We start from the raw sequence: 19,158 nt of genomic DNA, 5'->3' as shown, positions 1-19,158 counted from the left end.
TTATCTTTCAGAGTCCTACTCATCCTTCAAGGCCCAAGTCAAATGCCCCCTCTTCTAGGAAGTCTTCTCCGGCTTCCCTAAGCAGATCGAATCAGCTCAGTACAGTGCTCCCATGGGGTTCCATTACGACTCCTATTCCTCCAGGTCCTAAGTTCTCCTGAAGTGTCTGTCCCTTCCTGCTAGACTGTCCACTCATGTGGCCAGCAACCATGTCTTGTTGTCTTTGTTTCTCTGGGGCCCAGAAGACAGGAGAGGACTCTGTAAGTGTTTCTGGGCTGCATGAGCCCTTGTTGGATTCTGGGGATTACTCATTCCTTTGTCAGACTCCAGGTCAACTAGTGACTTCTTAAAAGCTGGAACATATCTGGCATGGAGGAGAAGCAGTAAAGATAAATTGTGGTCAGAGAGCTTTCTCCACTACACACACGCATGCACACATGCACCCACATGTGCACACCCGCAGACTCACAGCTTCCCAAGATGATACCAATGGGTAGGACTCTGTTGTAAGGAGTGGAAAAGCCCTATTGTGTGACGGTGCAGGCTCCTTCTGTTCTTCTACTCCAGAAGCATGTCACTCCAGATGGGGGAACCAAGCAATTGGCTGGAGGGGATCATTTGGTTAGTGGTGACCCCAGGAACATTAGGAATAGCTTCCATTTGGAACCTTTCTTGGCAGAGCCCAAGGCACATGGCAAACCACAGTGATTAACCTTGATCTCTGCCTTCCCGGAGAGAAGGGGTCCGTGCTTATTTGAGCCAGTTTCTGACCAGGACGCTGGGGACCATAAAGGAAGTCAGTCAATGTCTCCTGAGAATCCAGGCAACAGGTCTGGGCTCAGACCCTGGCTTTATGAGGAACAAAGAACATCAGAACTGGAAGAGACCTCAGGGGCCATCTTGACCAATGTTATTTTATAGATGTGGACACACAGTTGCAGAAAGGGGGAGCAAATTGACCCGCAGACACATGTGATAGGGATGGGACCCAACTCAGGCTTCCTGAATTCCGAGGCGGAAGTTTATTTTATACCACGGAAGTCACCTAGGAACCATTGTGGAAGAGGTCACAGAGCCTCCGGAAGGGGAGAAGGAGGGAGAAGTGGACGACTCCTGCTCATCTCTCCATCTTCTTGATGCTTTTAATATTCTTTTTTTTTAAAGTTTTTTAACTTTATTCATTTTTGAGAGACAGAGAGAGACAGAGCATGAGTGGGGAAGGGACAGAGAGAGAGGGAGACACAGAATCCAAAGCAGGCTCCAGGCTCTGAACTGTCAGCACAGAACCCAACGCAGGGCTCGAACTCACGAACTGTGCAATCATGGGACCTGAGCCGAAGTCGGACACTCAACCGACTGAGCCACCCAGGCACCCCAGGGACTTTTTATCTTCTAATGAAGTGATTCTCCTCTTTTGTGTAAAAGAAAAATAATTTGGTTGCTCTTGGCTGCCAGACTGGGTTTCAGAGAAATCGTGGCAAAGGAGAGAGAGCTGTGGTTCTGGATCCAAAACGTTCAAGGTCTAGCTCTGTGCTTTCTTCTGAACTTGTCACCCCAGCAAGTCACTACCACAATGCCTGTGTGGCAGTGGAGTCATTTTTGATGACCAGATACCCGTTCCCACCTCCTCCCCCATGGCCAGCCTCTACCATAGAGGCTGGGGAAACCTAAACACTTGCTTTTGCAGCTTCCCTTGCATCTGGGTGTGGCGTTGTGACAAAGTCGTGAATAAAAAGTCTTTTTTTTTTATTTTTGAGAGAGAGGAGAGAGCATGCATGAGTTGGGGGAAGGGCAGAGGGAGAGGGAGAGAGAAAATCTCAAGCAGGCTCCATACCCAGTGCGGAGCCCGACACAGGGCTTGATCTTACAACTGTGAGGTCACAACCTGAGCAGAAATCAAGAGTCAGACAACCTACTGAGCCACCCATGCACCCCAGTTGGATACACACTCTTTAAGAGTGGAAGTCTGCTGAGAGATTTGTGGGAGAGCTTTGTTTTTCCTAACAGAAGAGTCAGATGCCCCTGACACTTCTTTGTTTGCTTCTTCCTGACTTGAAAGCAGATGCGATGGCTGGAGCTAAGGCCGCCACTACGTGGCCACAAGGGAAAGGTCAAGAGAATTATAGACATGCTGGTCCTACCTCCAGGTTTCTTATGTGAAAAATTTAAGTCCATGTTTGTGTAAGCCACTGTTAGTTTGGGTTTCTACTTTCTGCAGCTGAAAGCATTCTTATGTGGCATAAATAGGTATCATTTTGGGTTTATAGTGAATACCTATTGTTTGTCAATCCAGAATCCATTTCTCTTTCATCTGGTACCTGCATCCCAATTTTCCTGGGGGATCCCCTCTTTGTCCACTCTCAACCCGTGTAGTTCTGGCGGAACTGACTTTACTCCTGTCTGCACCCTAGGCTCAGTCAGAACATTGTGCTCCCACCTCAGCCTTATGGATAGATAGACTGAGGGATGGTCTGTGCCTCAGACACGGCCAGCGGTGCTCAATCCCAAGACCTTTGTGATGACCCCTGGAAAGAGCATCTCTCTTGGCATGACTTCGGGAAGATGTGAACGTGAGAGTCTGGCTGATGCAGAGGGAAGCAGGGTGGAGAGATGGGATCACGACTGAGTTTTAGATCCAGCCCCACTTGGACTTTTCAGGTGCTTCAGTGGACTCATATTCATTGCAGGAGTCTCAACTCGCTGGTTGGGTGAGGCCAGATAGCCCTAAATAAAAGTTCTGAGCACAGGGTAGGGGCTCAAAATCTTGTCAAAGGTGAATCCATTTTTAGCCGAATCCTAGAGATGCTTCGTTTATGGCAGGACACCAGAAGCCAGTCCTTAGGCACCTTGTCCTTGGGTCTCAGTAATGTTTTGTTCAGACCTTTATTAGAGGATCTAGTTCAAGGTGTTGCCTCTGTTCCATGTGGATCTGCCCTTTTGCTAGATCGGGAGGCAGCAAACAAGCTCCCTGGCCTGGTTGCCATGAGGCATGTTTCCCGCCTGTCTTCTGCATATTTCTCCTTGAGATTACTCTAAAATCCATCCTACGTCTAAGGGTCTTGGCCTGGTACCTTCTCTTCCCGGATTCTGGGCCTTCCTGCCGTGTGTTGTTTTCTGTGAAGGGGCTCGGTGTCCCAGATCCCTCCGTCCACTTCTCACCATCCCATCTCTGCCCTCCCTGCCCCGGAGAAGGCTTTCCAGCCTGTGATCTTCAGCAGGGTCTCATTGGGTGACCTCCTGTCCCCTTAGGAGATCCCTCCAGCACCAGAAGAGGCAAAAAAAATCTTCTTTGATAACAGAATGGAAATCATAAAGCGCAAGAAAAGTAAGAAAAAGCATTTATTCTGTTTTTTTTCATTAATATTTTGCTGTATAAAATTCTATACTTATGACAAATAGTTCAAACATCCAAACACTGCAGGGCAGGGGGGAAAACAAACATTTCTCTCACCATCATGTGATGCCACCAGCCCATTTTCTGGAAGGCAATTGCTGTCACGTTTTTTGTGTGTCTGTCCAGGAACTTTCTAGGCAAATACAGGTGTGTGTGTGTGTGTGTGTGTGTGTGTAGTGCGCATATTCATGCATGTGTAACAAGTACTGAGTGCCTACGGTGTGACAAGCCCTGTTTTGATTCCTGGGAAGATGGCGATGTACAAATAAGTGGAGATCCCTGACCCGATGGGGCTTTCACTGTCTGTCAGGAGATAGACAATAAATAAATGAATGTATAATATTTCAGGTGTTGATAAGTGCTATGATACTAATAAAATGGGGCAAGGGGCCACACAGTGACAAGACATGTATGCTATTGTAGACTCATGGTCAGGTGGGGGTGGAGTGTGGGTGCCTTGTCAGTGGAGACTGGGAGGCAGGTAGTTGGAGAAGGATGTTTCAGGCAGAGTGACAGTAAGTGCAAAAGCCTGGGGGCAGGTTGTAGTTGGCTCCTCGGAGCAGCAGCTGGTGGGAGGCCAAGGTGGCTAGAACAGAGAGCTCTGGGAAAAGAAGCAGGGGACAGGACCTTTCATGTTGGCCAGGGGGACTTTGACCATTTTCCCAGCGGGACAGAAAAGACCTGAAGGGTTTTGAGAGTTGTGAGCTGACTCACGTTCTCCTGGGATCTCTGGGTGCCGAGTGGGGAATGGAGCTCGGGTGTGGGTCGGTGAACACAGTGGGGCAGTGGGGGGATGCCTGTGGCTGTCATCAAGGAGGGGGAGCCCAACGCTGGAGTTTCTGCCCCATTAGAAAAGGTAGTCGCCGAAATCGCTCTCAGGACCCTATCCTGAGTGACTAGTGGGAAGCTGTCGCCATTGCTGAGACAAGGAGGGCTAAGAAAAAAGCAGGTTTGGTGTGGGTAGAAATAGAATTTGGTTTAATTTTTTATTTTATTTATTTAAAACATTTCTTAATGTTTATTTTTGAGAGAGAGAGAGACCGAATGTGAGTGGGGGAGGGCACAGAGAGAGGGAGACACAGAATCCGAAGCAGGCTCCAGGCTCTGAGCTGTCAGCACAGAGCCCGACGCGGGGCTCGAACTCACAGACCGTGAGGTCATGACCTGAACCGAAGTCAGAAGCTTAAGTGACTGAGCCACCCAGGCGCCCCTAGAGTTTGGTTTTAGACAAGTTAAGCTCAAGATCTCTATTACACGTTCAGGTGGAGGTGCCCAGAGAGTTCAGGGCAGAGGTCTGATGAGCTCTCCATTTGGGGGTTATGATAGAGTGTAGACACATTTTGAAGCTCTTCCCCGTCAAGAGGAGTCTGTTTTCCACCCCTCGAATCTGGGCTGGTCTTGTGATCTGCTTTGACTGATAGAAGGCAGCAGAAGTGACCTGTGAATTCTGAGCCCAAACCTCAAGAGCCTTTGGACTCTTGTATAGCCTGTGACTGCTATACACGGAAGCCCAGTGAGGGACACATGGCCCGGTCACCCAGCTGACAGCCTGCTAGACCCAGACCTGTGTGGGAATGAGGTCATCCCACTGGCCAGCTGACCCCAGGCGCGTGTGCAAGCCTGGCTGAGATGGCCTGGTCAGCCCAGATCAGATGACGAACCTGGTTGAACCAGAGTCAGGAGTCAAAAAAATTGTTGTTTCAAGCAACCAAGTTTTGGAGTGATTTGTTTTGGAGCGAAAGCTAACGTGTGCAGAAATGATCAGTATCTAGGTGATGTTTTTATATATAAGGCCATCATTATCCTTTTCTTACTCAAATGAGATCATGATGCCCTTCAGCAGCTTGCTTTTTCCACTTAATGACGTGACTAATGGCAATTTCCCATGAGGTGCATTTCAATCTCCCTCATTATTTTTAATAGCTGGATGAATGTATTGCAAATGGCTCAGCCAGTATCCTACGTGGGTGGCTTCTGGTTTTTGCGATCTCAAAGCCGTGGTGAACATTCCTATATACGGTATTTATACACATGTGTATTTATCAGATAAGTTCTCGCAAATACGATTATGGGTCAAAGGGATTTGCATTTAGAATATTAATATTTGTCAAGCTATCTTCCCAAATGATTTACTAATTCATACTTCCTTACGTGTGGGAACGAGTGTATATATCAACCCCTTACCAACACTAGATATTTGCCGATCTGAAAGGAAAAGAAAATGTATTTCATTACTGTTTTATTTGCATTTTTAAATTATGGATGAGGTGGAGCATATTCTTATGTGTTTAGTATCCATTTGTATGTTTTTTCCCTATGAATCTCTTATTTCTGCTCTTTGCTCATTTTCCATGGCTTGTTTAACCTTCTTAAAAACTGAACTATAAAAAGGTCAATGGATATTAAAGAAATGTTACCATGTTTCGAAACAGTTTCTAGAAACAGACTTTTACACTTGAGTTCCAGAGAAGTTTGCAAAGCAGTGAAAAATAATTTCCTACATTCATAAAGTGTTTGACAATCACAAAACACTTTACAAGCACCCTCTAATATAACCCCTCTGCTATCTTCTGAGGAAGGTCTTCTTATCCCATTGATTTAATGGACGAGGAAGGTGAGATTCAGAGATTTCAGTACCGTTAGGTGGGGAAAAAAATCTCGCGATACTTTGAAACGGGCATGAAACAATTCCTGTCTTCAGTCCAGCACACTCTCCGCGGTATCTGCAAACTTTCCTCGTGTTTGAGTTTCCTTGCCAACTCTTTCAATTGTAGACACTTGATGTTAAGGCAAATGCTCCTTGTCAGTAGAAAGACACATGGATTGGCGGAGATGGAATTGATTATGTCCTGATGGCGATGGTCGCTTTCCGTCTTGATGTGTCATTCATTTCAGCCTTCCTGATTGCCCCTGCAATGTTCTTCTAGTCTGTTCTTTTAGTTCTCCTTGGAGACGCTATGACGTCCTCCTGGCTCCCTCATCAGCGAGTTAAGTGAAACTTTGACACTTGTTCATTTTCTATTTGCATGATTTTACCTTAAAGAAGTTATCGTGCAGGGCGCCTGGGTGGCTCAGTCGGTTGAGCGTCCGACTTCGGCTCAGGTCATGATCTCCCGGTTGGTGAGTTCGAGCCCCGTGTTGGGCTCTGTGCTGACAGCTCAGAGCCTGGAGCGTGTTTCAGATTCTCTCTCTCTCTCTGCCCCTCCCCCACTCACGCTTTGTCTCTCAAAAATGAATAAACGTTAGGAAAAAAAAAAAGTTACCACCCAACTTTTCTCAAGTTTCTAGTCCACACAGTTCGACGAGGAGCCTGTCAGGGTCTGACTCAGGGATGTCTAACAGGGATTCTTTATTATTACTATTATTATTTTCAGCGGCAGAGAGCTCTTTGAAAGCTGATGAAAACAATGGACCCTGTGCTTGGGGAAAATAAACACACAGGCAGACACACACCATTTTGCACGCTCTCTTGGGAGTTCTTTGGCCTCTGGCACACTGGTTTAAGAACTCCTAGGACAGAGTCTGGGGTCAGGATAGCTACTTCAGATCACAAGTAGAAAGAGGTAGAAGGGAGAGGTGGGAAAACGGCTTTTTTTCCGACGCTTGCTGAATGCTTGCCGTGTGCCAAACTGTACTAACTCATTTGATTGTCACAGAAACCCTGAGAGACCACAAATTGTTGCTGCAAAGGGCACACGTCACTTGCCCAAGGACACACAGCTGGTAGGGATTCTAAAGTGACTTCTTTGCACCGCAGATATAAGGTAAGGAAATAAAATAGTTCTTGGGGGGAACACATAAATCCCTAGGGAGGAAAGGTTGCTGCCCCCCCATCCCACCCACATTCAACTTTAAATCTGTGCTGAACCTGAGACGTTCTGGTCACCTGAGGCTCTTCTGGTTGGCCAAACCCTGTTTCTAGAGGCTTCTGGGGGAAGGGAGTTATGTGATGGGAAAGGGGATAGGGATTGTGGTGGTTAATTTTATGTTAACTTGACTGGAGCCATGGGGGGCCAGGTATTTGGCTGAGCATTATTACGGGTGCTTCTGAGAGGTGTTACTGGAGGAGTTCAACCTTTGAACGGTAGACTGAGCAAAGCAGATTGCTCTACCCACTGTGGGTGAATGTGAGGCCTGCGTGGAACAGAGAGGTGGGGGAACAGAGAACTGGCTCTCTGCCTGTCTCTGAGCTGGGACTTTGGTCTCGTCTTGTCTTCAGACTCAGATCGGAGCCCAGGCCGTCTGTTTTCCTGGGTCTTTGGCTTGACCCCTCCGGTCACGGGGCTTCTCAGCCTCCATAACCACGAGGGCCAATGCCTTGTAATAAGGAAAAGAAATGTACACACAGTTCTGTTTCTTTGGGGAACCCGGGCTTACACAAGGAGCCCAGAGCAGAGTGGACGTGCGCCTTTTCTATTCCACCTGGAAGCCTGGGCATCTGCTGTGACCCTCATGTTGCCGGGCCATGAGAAATGGCTGCAAGACGTCTAGAAGGAGGGCCCTCTGCCTAGCCTAGGGCTTCCATGACCCCGGAGGGGTGGGGGAGAGGAGCAGTCAACCCTTCCTCTGGCTCATGAGAGGTGGCCTGGAGGCTACAGCGAGGCAGCGGGGACATTCGCAACTTGAGGGGGTCTGCAACAGAGGATGTGGAATGAACCCCAGGAGGGGATGGAATAAGGTGGGGTATGGCCAGGGAGGGGAGGTCACACCTGAGGCCCGACCAGCCGAGGCTGTACCCAGTGGATGCCCTCAGGGGAATCAGAGAGACAACTGGGAAGCTGCTGTCCCCTCCCTCCAGCTACGGAGGTGGTGTTTATATAAACACGCGCCCAGCCCCACAGTCTGTTAACGGACTCTTTTGCTCCCCCAGCCCTTAGCCTTCTTCCATCTAGAGCTTGCTGGAGACTAGGCGTCCGTGATAACATTCATGGGCTCCAGCCACGTCTAAGTGTACAAAGCATGCTCACTTTTCGGGGGGCACAGTCTGATTCTGGCGTATTGTATGCCTGAGGGCAGAGCTAGGTCGCTGCCCCCAATTTACAGGTGAGAAAGCTGAGGCCCAGAGGGACTGGATGGATGGCAAGGTTCTGCAGCAAATCAGAGAGAATGCAGGACTAAGACCCAGGCTTCCTGACTCTACTCTCCGTCTGACTCCTGGGTGCATCAGGGACCCGGGCAGAGTGCAGAGGTTCTGTCATTTGGGGCAGATTATCCAAACTTCTGATCTGTGCACAAAGGTCAGTCCAGTCTGCCCAGCTAGGAGGAGCAGGCCCTGTGCCCCCACAGCAAGGCATGTCTCAGCAGTACTTGGGCCCAAGGGAAGCTCGGGGACGGGGGGTGGCCTCTCTGTGAGTCGGAATGGCAGACTCCAGGTCTGAGACCCAAGCAGCCCCTTTCCTGATGGGATCGGGGGACAACACCATCACCCATAGGAGGCCCAGCCCTCACACTTGGCAAAGCACTTGCACTCTATTTCAGAGCCTCCCGATTGCTCTTTGAGGTAGGCCAGGTGGGGCTTACTGTCTCCGTTTTAGAGATGTGAAAACTGAGGCTCTGACAGGGCATGTCATTTGCCCAAGGTCTCCCTGCAAGGAAACAGCAGAGTCCACAGGCTCATCACAACGGAGCAAGGCTGGCCTTCCAGCTGGGTCCTTTAAGCTAGTCCTGGGACATAGACTCTGCAAAGAGCTTACTGCCGTATTCTTTATTCAGACCGGAAGTACAACATTCCTCCCCAGTCCAGCAGAATAACCAAAGACACTCAATTCTATTTTAAATTAACAACAACAACAACAACAACCTTCCCCTGCATTTCTCTCCCACTTCGTACATTCACATCAAAGCCGTACAGAATTTGCTGAGCACGGGCCAACTGCAAGGTCACTGAGTGCATGCCCTGCTTTGCCGGGGAAGCTCAGCACAATCTCTTTGGCCAACCTGGGCTGAGCTCCCGGGGGCAGAGCCTCAGTTGTTCGCGTCTAGGTAGATCCAGTTCTGTTTGTGGAGAACTCAGTAGGCGCTCAATAAATGTGTCATGAATGAATGAACAAACACCTCCCCCTTGGCCTGCTGTATGCCTCTATTCTCACGACGGCTCAACCTCACCACAGGAAGAGCCAGAAGGACCCTCGAAAGTCTTCTTGTCAAACTGCCTCATGTTATAGATGAGGTCCAGAGGGGGTGAGTAACCAGCTGGAGGTCACAGAGCGAGTTAGAGGAGACACAAGCACAAGCAGACGCTCTCCTTGTTCCAGAGCTCATCTCGGACTCTCCCACGGCCTCTGTCTTCTGAGCCAGGAGGGCAACCTTGGGAGCAGAGGCGAGAGCTCCCGTATTGGTCATCTTGCCGTGGAGTCCGACGCAACCTTCCGTGGGCCCCCTCCTGCCAGATGTCTTCACCTGGAGAGGAGAGCGGCACCACTGGAGAGAGGTTTGTTGGTCCCTACGTCGACGTGGCACAGGGGCTGCCCCATTTGGGGTTGGCAGGTGGAAGGAAGCACAGTGCAGGGAAGCAGGTGTGCTGGATGAGAGGGCCTGGGAGAGGCTGTGTCTCCCACAGGTGGCACGGGAGGAGGGTGGTCTGGCCAGGGAACCACGCAGACGCCGGCTGGCCTGGAGCCGGTGGATAACAGCCCATGGGAGGAGCCAGCCTGGGCAGAGCAGAGGGCGACCTCATGGGGCCCTGTCGAAAGGGGAAGGTCAGGAGAGAGAAGTGAGTCCTAAGCTTCACCAGAGGCTTCACCCTCCACTTCCCAGGACTTGGGCAGCTCAGGGCAGGCAGGGGACCGTCTTGGGGAGAAACGTGTGCCCTGGGGGCCAGGAGATCTGGTTCCTAATCCTGGCACTTACAGGAATTACTTGATGTGAAAAAGTCACTTTGCTTCTCAGTGCCCAGTTTCTGCATTAGCAGAAAGTGGATAAATAAAGAAATCCTTCCTTGCAGTGTCACCGTGGGCACGCACAGACCTCTAACCACGGGACTGTCTATTTTGTGTCCTGCTGGCTCCCCGCTGTTCGGCATCTGGTACACACTCCAAGGTGTGCGGGCTCCACGGACAGCTCATACTCGGGGCACACGGCCCAGGTGCCGAGGCTTTTCACGTCTCAGTAATTTCACCCTCATTGAACTACTACTTTCTCCGAGGGGCGAAGTGACTCTTCTAGGCCATGCTGTTGCTAAGTGCAGAGGCTGAGATTTGAACCCGTGCAGTCTGACTCCACAGCCTTCCTGCTCAATGTCCGTGCACTGCCCCCTTACTCCCTGCTTTTTCTTGAACTGTGAAGTTCTGCACAATAATACAAGCCAGTCCCCGGAGGAAGGAGAGGCACTGGGATTGTCACTCAGTGGTTGAGGACATGGGGGCAGAGAGGGGCAGTGACTTGTCCCAGGTCACACAGACCTCTGGGGCATTCTTGGCCACGCTGTCTCTGGAAGAGTTCCCCTTGTACTCTTTAAACAAATTTTAAAAAAATATTTATTTACTCTTGAGAGGCAGAGCGTGAGCAGAGGAGGGGCAGAGAGAGAGAGAGAGGGAGACACAGAATCCAAAGCAGGCTCCAGGCCCTGTGCTGTCAGCACAGCCCCTGATGCGGGGTTTGAACCCACCACCTGCAAGATCATGACCTGAGCTGAAGTCAGTTGCTTAACCGACTGAGCCACCCAGGCGCTGGTCCCCCTTTGCACTCTTTACTGTAGACAGAGCCACCCCCTTCCACCCCTTGGGGTTCTCACTTCTGGGTCTGGGTGGGATGTTTGCAGACAATGCCCCCCCCCCCAGCGCCCCCTCGGTGCCTTAGCCACTCACCACCATGTCCAGGTACGTGGTCAGGGCCAAGCCGGCCTCATTTAGCTGCTTCGGGGCCCCAGGGCTGCCGGACTTCTGCTTCCTCCACTTAGCGCGCTGGTTCTGGAACCAGATCTGGGATAGGAGAGAGAGAGAGAGGACAGAGATGAGCAGCAAGTACCTCCCCTAAAAACCGTAACTGGCACTTCACAGTCTAGAAAGCTCCATGGCTTCAGGATTTCCTTGGCCCTGGAGGTCTGCCCTCTAAGAGGGGCCCGGGGATCACAACCTTCAGTTCCTGCGGGGCGGGGGTCTCGTGCGCCCCGGAAAGCAGCTGGATGCCATGTGGCTGGGAGCGGTGGGGTCTGTGGCCAACGGGGCCTAAAGGGCGTGGCTCCTCAGCTTTAGCCCATGGTCACCCTGTAGAAATGTGAGGCTGGGCATTACAGGCCCAGCCAATATGTAAGGCAGAAATCTCGGTTTTTATGTGAAAGCGTTGAGATGTAAAACACTGTGCAGATCAAATAAAACTCATCTGTGGGCTGTTTCCTGCTGGAAGACCATCAGCTTGCCACCCCTGTGGGCCCCTCGGCATCTGTAGATTGACTTTCGGCAGCTCCCCGTATTCACAAGGACACTGACTGCCCCTGACACGTGGGCATTTGTACTTGGCCATTCTACTGAGACAGCCCCTGAATTCCGGGCTTTATGGCAGTTGGGGGGGGGGGTGGTGGCTAAATCCACTTAGCTGGTGACTGATTCTAAATGGGAGGAAAAAGGGAGAAGTCTAGAATGGGGGTGGTCCTTAGCCAGGAGAAAAGTCTGTTGGGATAAAATTGAGAGTAAACTGTTGATCTGGGCCCTGACTCAGATTTTGAATTTGGAACGAATCCATTAAAAATTTAAAAAAAGTGATGCAGAGTAGAGCGAGCCAACAGCGTAACAACTGGTTTTGGATTTGCTAGAGTGGCGCTTGCAAAACTGGGGGTGTCCAAAGAGGGTGGACACACCCCTGCTGAGTGACAAGGGGCCACTGTATCTCCAACCACAGAAGGAGCCACGGACACTCCGAGGTGAAGAAATGACAGATTCTAGATTAGGCAGTTGGCATTTATTTTTAAAAAATTTTTAATAAGTTTATTTATTTATTTTGAGAGAGAGAGAGAAAGTACAAGCAGGGGAGGGCCAGAGAAAGAGAGAGAGAGAGAGAGACAGAGAATGCCAAGCAGGCTCTGCACTGACAGTGCTGAGTCCTAGGCAGGGCTTGAACTCACAAACCATGAGATTATGACCTGAGTCTGAGTGGAGACCAAGACTCAGATGCTTAACCGACTGAGCCTCCCCGGTGCCCCTAGGCAGTTGGACTTAAACCGCGTCTTGGACCACTTCTGTGCTGCCTTCACAGTGATACCCATGTGGTCTAGTCAAGGGTTAGCAAACTAAGGCCTGAAGGATCAATCTGGCCTTCCTACCTGCTTTTGCATGGCCCGTGAGCTAAGAATGGCTTTCACGTTCTTAAGTTGTTGGGGAAAAAAAGATAAAAAGAAGAAACATGTTTGTGACACATGCGGATTATACGAAATTCAGATTGTAGAGTTCGTCAACGAAGTTTTAGACAGTGACTCTATGGCCCCACAAAGCCCAACATAATTACCATCTGGCCTTTTACAGGAAAAGTTTGATGACCACTGGTCTAGATTGTCTATTTTGGGAATGAGGCCTCCTGGTGAGTGATGTTCTGGAACTACAGCCAAAAGGAGAGGGAAGACGTGGAAGCAGATATCGGTGGCCACCACTGATGCCACCTCGCTCCATTTCCACCCCTCAAAGAGAGAAACCATCTTGTAACTGCGGTGACCTCATTTCCTGGAAATACTATTTGGCAAATGTGACTGTATTCAAGGGATAAAGGCAATGGAGAATTTCAGATGGGCCAGCCCCGGAGGGTCCATGATACATGGGGTCTCACCCATGGCCCCCAAGGCATTGAGGCTGGAGGCTGAGGATGGGGACAGCTGTACCTGCACCCGAGCTTCTGGGAGTTTGATCCTGGCTGCCAGCTGGTTGCGGATGTGGACGTCTGGGTAGTGGGTGAAGTGAAAGATCTTCTCCAGCTCGTGCAGCTGCTCGGTGGTGAAGGTGGTTCGGACTCTCCGCTTGCTCTTTCTTTCCTCTGGATGGAAGAGGGTTCAAGCTGGGTTAGTGATCTTATGGTTAGCACCCTGGTGAGGCTTTTGTGTTGCCTGGTGTCACTCTTTCAGCCCCTGCTGTCCATTGCAGAGTCTTGGCCACTGGCTCCTCTGCTTGGAGTTTCACAGTGTTCTCTCTCTCTCTTTTTTAATGTTTATTTATTTTTGAGAGAGAGAGAGAGAGAGAGAGACAGAGCATGAGCGGGGGAGGGGCAGAGAGAGAGAGAGAGAGAGACAGAATCAGAAGCAGGCTCCAGGCCCTGAGCTGTCAGCTTGGAGTTTTACAGTGTTCTCTCTCTCTTTTTTAATGTTTATTTATTTTTGAGAGAGAGAGAGAGAGAGAGAGAGAGCATGAGCGGGGGAGGGGCAGAGAGAGAGAGAGAGAGAGAGACACACACACACACACACAGAATCAGAAGCAGGCTCCAGGCCCCGAGCTGTCAGCACGGAGCCTGACACGGGGCTTGAACTCACAAACTGTGAGATCATGACCTGAGCTGAAGTCAGACACTTAACCCACTGAACCACCCAGGCGCCCCTACAGTGTTCTCTTTCCTAGAGATCCTGCCCCTAGGTTGACCTCTCCAAATCCATCCTGAGCAGTGAGGTCAAGATAACTTTCTAGAAAGTCCTCTGATCATCCTTTTTGTTGCTCAGATGCCTTCAATGATGTGTCCTTGTCTACAACAGGGCATGGAAAACTATAGCTTGAGTGTTAGTATAACACTCTGTTATACTATGTATAGCCCCACTGTTTGTTTTTGTAAATAAAGTTTTATTGGAACACAGACCTCCCATTGCTTTATGCATTGTCTATGGCTGCTTTTGCAAGCAGCCTTGAGTAGTTGCAACAGAGACCATATGGTCTGCAAAGCCTAAAATAGTTACTGTCTGGCCCTTTACAGGAAAACCTTGCCAGCCTTGGTCTAGAAAATAAAGACTGAACTCCACAGCTGTTAGTCCCTTATAACCTGTTTCCAATCCAATTGTCCAAACGGTCTGGCCTCAAGTCCACTCAGGGCTGGCTATAGCATTTGTGGGGCCTAATGAAAAATGAAAATGTGGGTTCTCTTGTTCAAAAAGCAGGAAAAAAGCTATTTCCTTTCTTCTGCGGTCTCTCTCTTGATCTGTCATGTGGTGGTGGTTGTTGTTTGCTTGTTTTTTTCCCCCTAATTTGCTGTTTTATTTATTTATTTATTTATTTATTTATTTTTATTAAAAAAATTTTTTTAAACGTTTATTCATTATTGAGAGACATAGAGAGACAGAGCATGAGCAGGGGAGGGGCAGAGAGAGAGGGAGACACAGAATCCGAAGCAGGCTCCAGGCTCTGAGCTGTCAGCACAGAGCCCGATGCGGGGCTCCAATTCACGAACAGCGAGATTGTGACCTGAGCTGAAGTTGGACGCCCAACCGACTGAGCCACGCAGGCATCCCTCTAATTTGCTGTTTAAGGTCAGGCTCTCTTGAACACAAGGATACTAATAGGGTGAGTGTGGATCCTCACAGGGACCCAGGGCCCTTTGACTTGGCACCTGGGTGCATGCACCTGACCTTGACCCTTATGCCATCCATACCCTGACAGCCCTCGCATCCCTGGAACTGCATAGGATAGAGGAGGCAGTTGTCATTGGCTAAGGATGAAGAAACAGGTGGTCTGTAAGAGGGACATCGAAGGCTGAGTCAAGGCTCCAGGGCCTTAGTGCATGCTCCGTGGTCCCACTGAACTTCACTTGCAAAACAGGTTCACACGTAAAATGATGAAGAATTTCTTTTTTTTTTCAACGTTTTTTTTTTTTTTTTTTTGGGACAGAGAGAGACAGAGCATGAATGGGGGAGGGGCAGAGAGAGAGGGAGACACAGAATCGGAAACAGGCTCCAGGCTCCGAGCCATCAGCCCAGAGCCCGACGCGGGGCTCGAACTCACGGACCGCGAGATCGTGACCTGGCTGAAGTCGGACGCTTAACCGACTGCGCCACCCAGGCGCCCCAATGATGAAGAATTTCAAGATGACCATAAGCATTAAGCCCCAAGTGCCAGGCCTCTGTCTGTGTGCAGTACCCTGGACAACTGTACTGGTCTCACCCACGTCCGTGGAGCCAGGCCTGAGCATGTGTGTGTGATGGGAATCAGGCATTCTACTGGGACCTGTTACCTTTGAGATGTCTATTGGCTATTCAAAAAATCTGTCCAGGGGCACCTGGGTGGCTTATTTGGTTAAGCGTCTGATTTTGGTTCAGGTCATGATCTCATGGTCTGTGGGTTCAAGCCCTGAATCAGGCTCTGTGCTAACAGCTCAGAGCCTGGAGTCTGCTTCGGATTCTGTGTCTCCATCTCTCTCTGCCCTCCCCTGCTTATGCTCTGTCTCTCTCTCAGAAATAAATATACATTAAAAAAATTAAAAACAAAACAACCCCCCCAAACCCCCAAAATAAAAAGGACACGATAACATCATGAGAAGCCCCCAGTAAACGTTCTCCAGCAAATCTCTATGTCAGCCTGCTTTTTGGGGAACCTGACCTGAGCCAGAGGAAGCTCAGACACAAGCAGTGCCCAAGAAAACATGGTAGAAGAGAGGCTTAGAAAGAAAGGAGTGGTCATTGAAATTAAAAAATTAAAAACCAGAGAGGATGAAGAGGAAGAAAAGCCAGAAAATATCAGTGTGTTTATTGAACACCTATTGTGTGCCAGGTGTGGTGCTGGACCCTGCCCTTGGCCTGTGTGCATGCATGTATTTTAGCCTCCCTTGTTCCGAGGTGGATTTGTGGCATGTGGTTCTGAGTCTGGTGTTTGGGAGGACGTCGAGGACCACAGGAAGACCACCTGGGTGGAATTACTACGGCAGAAGCCAAGGAAAGAGGAGCTATGTTGGCATTGCCCCCAAACACACCCAGTGTGGTGCCTGAGGCTTCGTGGAGACTCTGACAAATATATGCTGAATTAAAGTGGATGAAGATGTGAGTGGTTGGGAAAAAGAGGAGACAGTGAGTAGAAGAATTTATGGCTCGAGAAGGTGCTAGAAGGGGAGAAGGGAGGCTGGGGAGAAGTTTCAGAGAGCAGCATGTCTGAAGTCCGAGAAAGAGAAATTGAGGCGGAGCGAGAGAGGGCTCTGAAGGGGTGGCGGATGGGGCAGCTGCGGGACAGACTGGTCCGAGACGCTCACTACACAGCCGAGGGCGATCGGGTGCTGGAGCGAGTGGTCCAGGACGGATGGCAGGAAGTCAGGTCGCCAGCAGAGAATGAGGGAGTGAGGGGCTAGGCCGGGAGGGATGGCCAAGGGCTTTGGGACAGCTGTTCTGGAGAAGGGCCGGGGAAGCGAGAAGAGTAAGGAAGATCGTTCACCTGAAGCCTTCCCTGTACCTCCAGACTGGGGCGAGGGTCACAGATGGTGGAGGCAGGGCCGAACCAAGTGGCGGAGGGTTTGTCTTCCTGACCACGCACGTCTGAGACTAGGGCTGCGATTCTGGCTTTACTTGGTAAAAGGCGAAAGATTTATGCGATCTGAAGAGAAACCAGAGTATGATTCTGGCTTTACTTGGGACAAAGTCCACATGATATAATTTTAGGAATTTTAGGAAAGGTACAAACCGCCTCTCCAAATCCCCTCCGCTTTTGGGGGCTGATGGCTGATGTCGCAGGTCAGATGGGACGATGCAAAAGGAGGGTGGGGATCTGAAAGCCTGCAGAGGCCTCCTTTCTCCCACCCAGTTCACTTTCTTTTTCTGTCCAAATAAGAGGTAAAACCGCCACAGATGAGGAATTGGAACAGACCCTGGGTGAGGAGTGGATTTTCACTTGTGATGGTTTAACAACTGAAGTGTGTGTGTGTGTGTGTGTGTGTGTGTTATTCGTCCTGCTATCATTTGCTAGAAGGAAACCCACTGAACTGGATGTCGGGAGACCTGAGCTCTGTTCCTGAACTCTATAACTTGGGCCACAGTTTATTTCCTCTCTGGGCCTCAGTCTCCCCATCTGTGGAATGGAGGCGGAGGGCAGGCCAAATCCACCCTGACAATCTGTAATTCTCTTTCCCTTCATGTGGAGGCCGGGTGGCTTATAACACCTTGCCTCGGGCTGGCCTGGGGGACCAATTTGCTTGGTGGAAGGCGAGGGCCCGAGGGGAGAGATTTCTGCGGACGCCAACTCTAATGGCTGAAGCTGTTCCTACATCTCTGGGATTAACCAGGCCCAGGTGCTTCTGTTGTAGAAATGGCATCTCATAGTCTGCCTTTGGTCTCACCCCTCTCTCTTATCCCTTCAGTTTGTTGATAATCACCCTCAAAGGACTTTAACTCATTTTACTGACTTGGGAGCTTCTTGGGAATCGCAGACAACGAGGTCTCAAACACTATCACCCGCTAGAGCAAGCTCTAGCTACTAACCACTAACCACCTGATCGGACCTGATCTCTCCTTCTCTAGCCCCTTTCCCTCCCCAAGCCTTCTTTCTTTTAAAAATTTTTAAAGAGAGATTAATTCTATGTTTAGAGCCAGTAGTGTTTAAGGGATAGAGCCGCATCCAATCAGAATTGATGCAGAGAGAGAGATGGCCAGTGGCAATCATTGCTGAATCTTACTGAATATCCCTTCTGTGCCCAGCATCGTGGAGGCACCGGGGGCCTGTCTGCAGGAGTGCAAAAGTGGACAAGCCATGCTCACGGTATCATATTCATTCCTTCATGAGGTCAGCGTCTTAGGTGATAGTGGTGCTGTGCAGCTCTAAAGGGCATTGCAAAAAACAACTCACAGGATGGAAGATTCCAGGTTGCCTGCGCAAGCCTTGGCGTCCAGGAGAGTATGGAGTTGGATCCTTCTGGGAGTCTAGAAGGGAGGATTCTAGACAGAGGGTGAAGAACCAGAACTTGGGGAAACAGGTGCCACAGAGAACAGAGGGTTAGGAACAGATGCAGACAATGACAATAAGAAGCCACCTCCTCCTTTCTCCCCAGAAGGAAACTCAGGCAAACAGGGGCTCATGACTAAGAACAGACTCCTTAATAGAATAATATTTTCAGCGCTTCCATTTGTGGAACTAAGGGAGCAACTGTTAAGATACATATGGTTTTTCCCTATTTTGGGCAGGACTGCAGGGCATAATTTGGAGGTGGAGTGAAGAAGGAAAGGATCTACCTCTTCTCTGCATGATAAATGACCTCTGACTTGGCGGAGAGGGGGCTGCCTGGTAAATTACCGGCCAGTTAGAAAAATTTGTTTTTGTATCCAGAGCTAATTTTTTTCAATTGAATTGAATTTTTTGAATTAGCTCAGGATAGATGTTTGTCTCTGAGAGATAATGATAATGATGTTGATAATGATGATGGTGATGATGGTGGTGATGATGGTGATGATGATGGTGATGATGATGGTGATGATGATGATGGTGATGGTGATGATGGTGATGATGATGATGGTGGTGATGATGATGATGGTGGTGATGATGGTAATGGTGATGGTGATGATGATGAATGCGTGTGTATGTCCAATGGCTGTAATCACTTCTCCAGGAAATAAACAACATGCCACAAATCCACACTGGTGGGGAGATGGAGGCTGAGCCCCGAATCCACCAGCCTTCAGGACTGAGAGTGCCAAAGCTTTCCCCCCAAGACTGACTGTGGGTTCTTGGGGTACAAATAGTCAACACCGATATTCCCTCAGACCTTCTTGGGATGTTATTTGAGACTTAATGGCCTCAAATTGGAGGGCTGTAAAAAGGAATGGTAAGGTCAGAGGGGTCCTGGAGCTCAGATCACTCCCAGTGAATGGGGCTCCCTGATATCTAACTCGTGAG

General features: G+C 49.7%; 1 protein-coding gene across 1 annotated transcript in view; it reads right to left on the bottom strand.

The window, feature by feature from the left end:
- Window positions 1–9,836: 9,836 nt before the first annotated feature.
- Window positions 9,837–19,158, bottom strand: part of ISX (intestine specific homeobox) — a 28,232-nt gene continuing 18,910 nt past the window's right edge. The window contains 3 exon segments of the mRNA XM_047066407.1: window positions 9,837–10,076; window positions 11,200–11,313; window positions 13,200–13,351. Coding sequence (XP_046922363.1) covers window positions 9,837–10,076; window positions 11,200–11,313; window positions 13,200–13,351 — 506 coding nt within the window.

The sequence above is a fragment of the Lynx rufus genome, unplaced genomic scaffold (genome assembly GCF_022079265.1).
Source record: "Lynx rufus isolate CCGP_SWC_20201006 ecotype Redwood Valley unplaced genomic scaffold, mLynRuf1.p SCAF_7, whole genome shotgun sequence".
Taxonomy (NCBI): domain Eukaryota; kingdom Metazoa; phylum Chordata; class Mammalia; order Carnivora; family Felidae; genus Lynx; species Lynx rufus.
The sequence above is the reverse complement of the archived record's forward strand: the minus strand, read 5'-3'. Positions and strand labels throughout refer to the sequence as shown.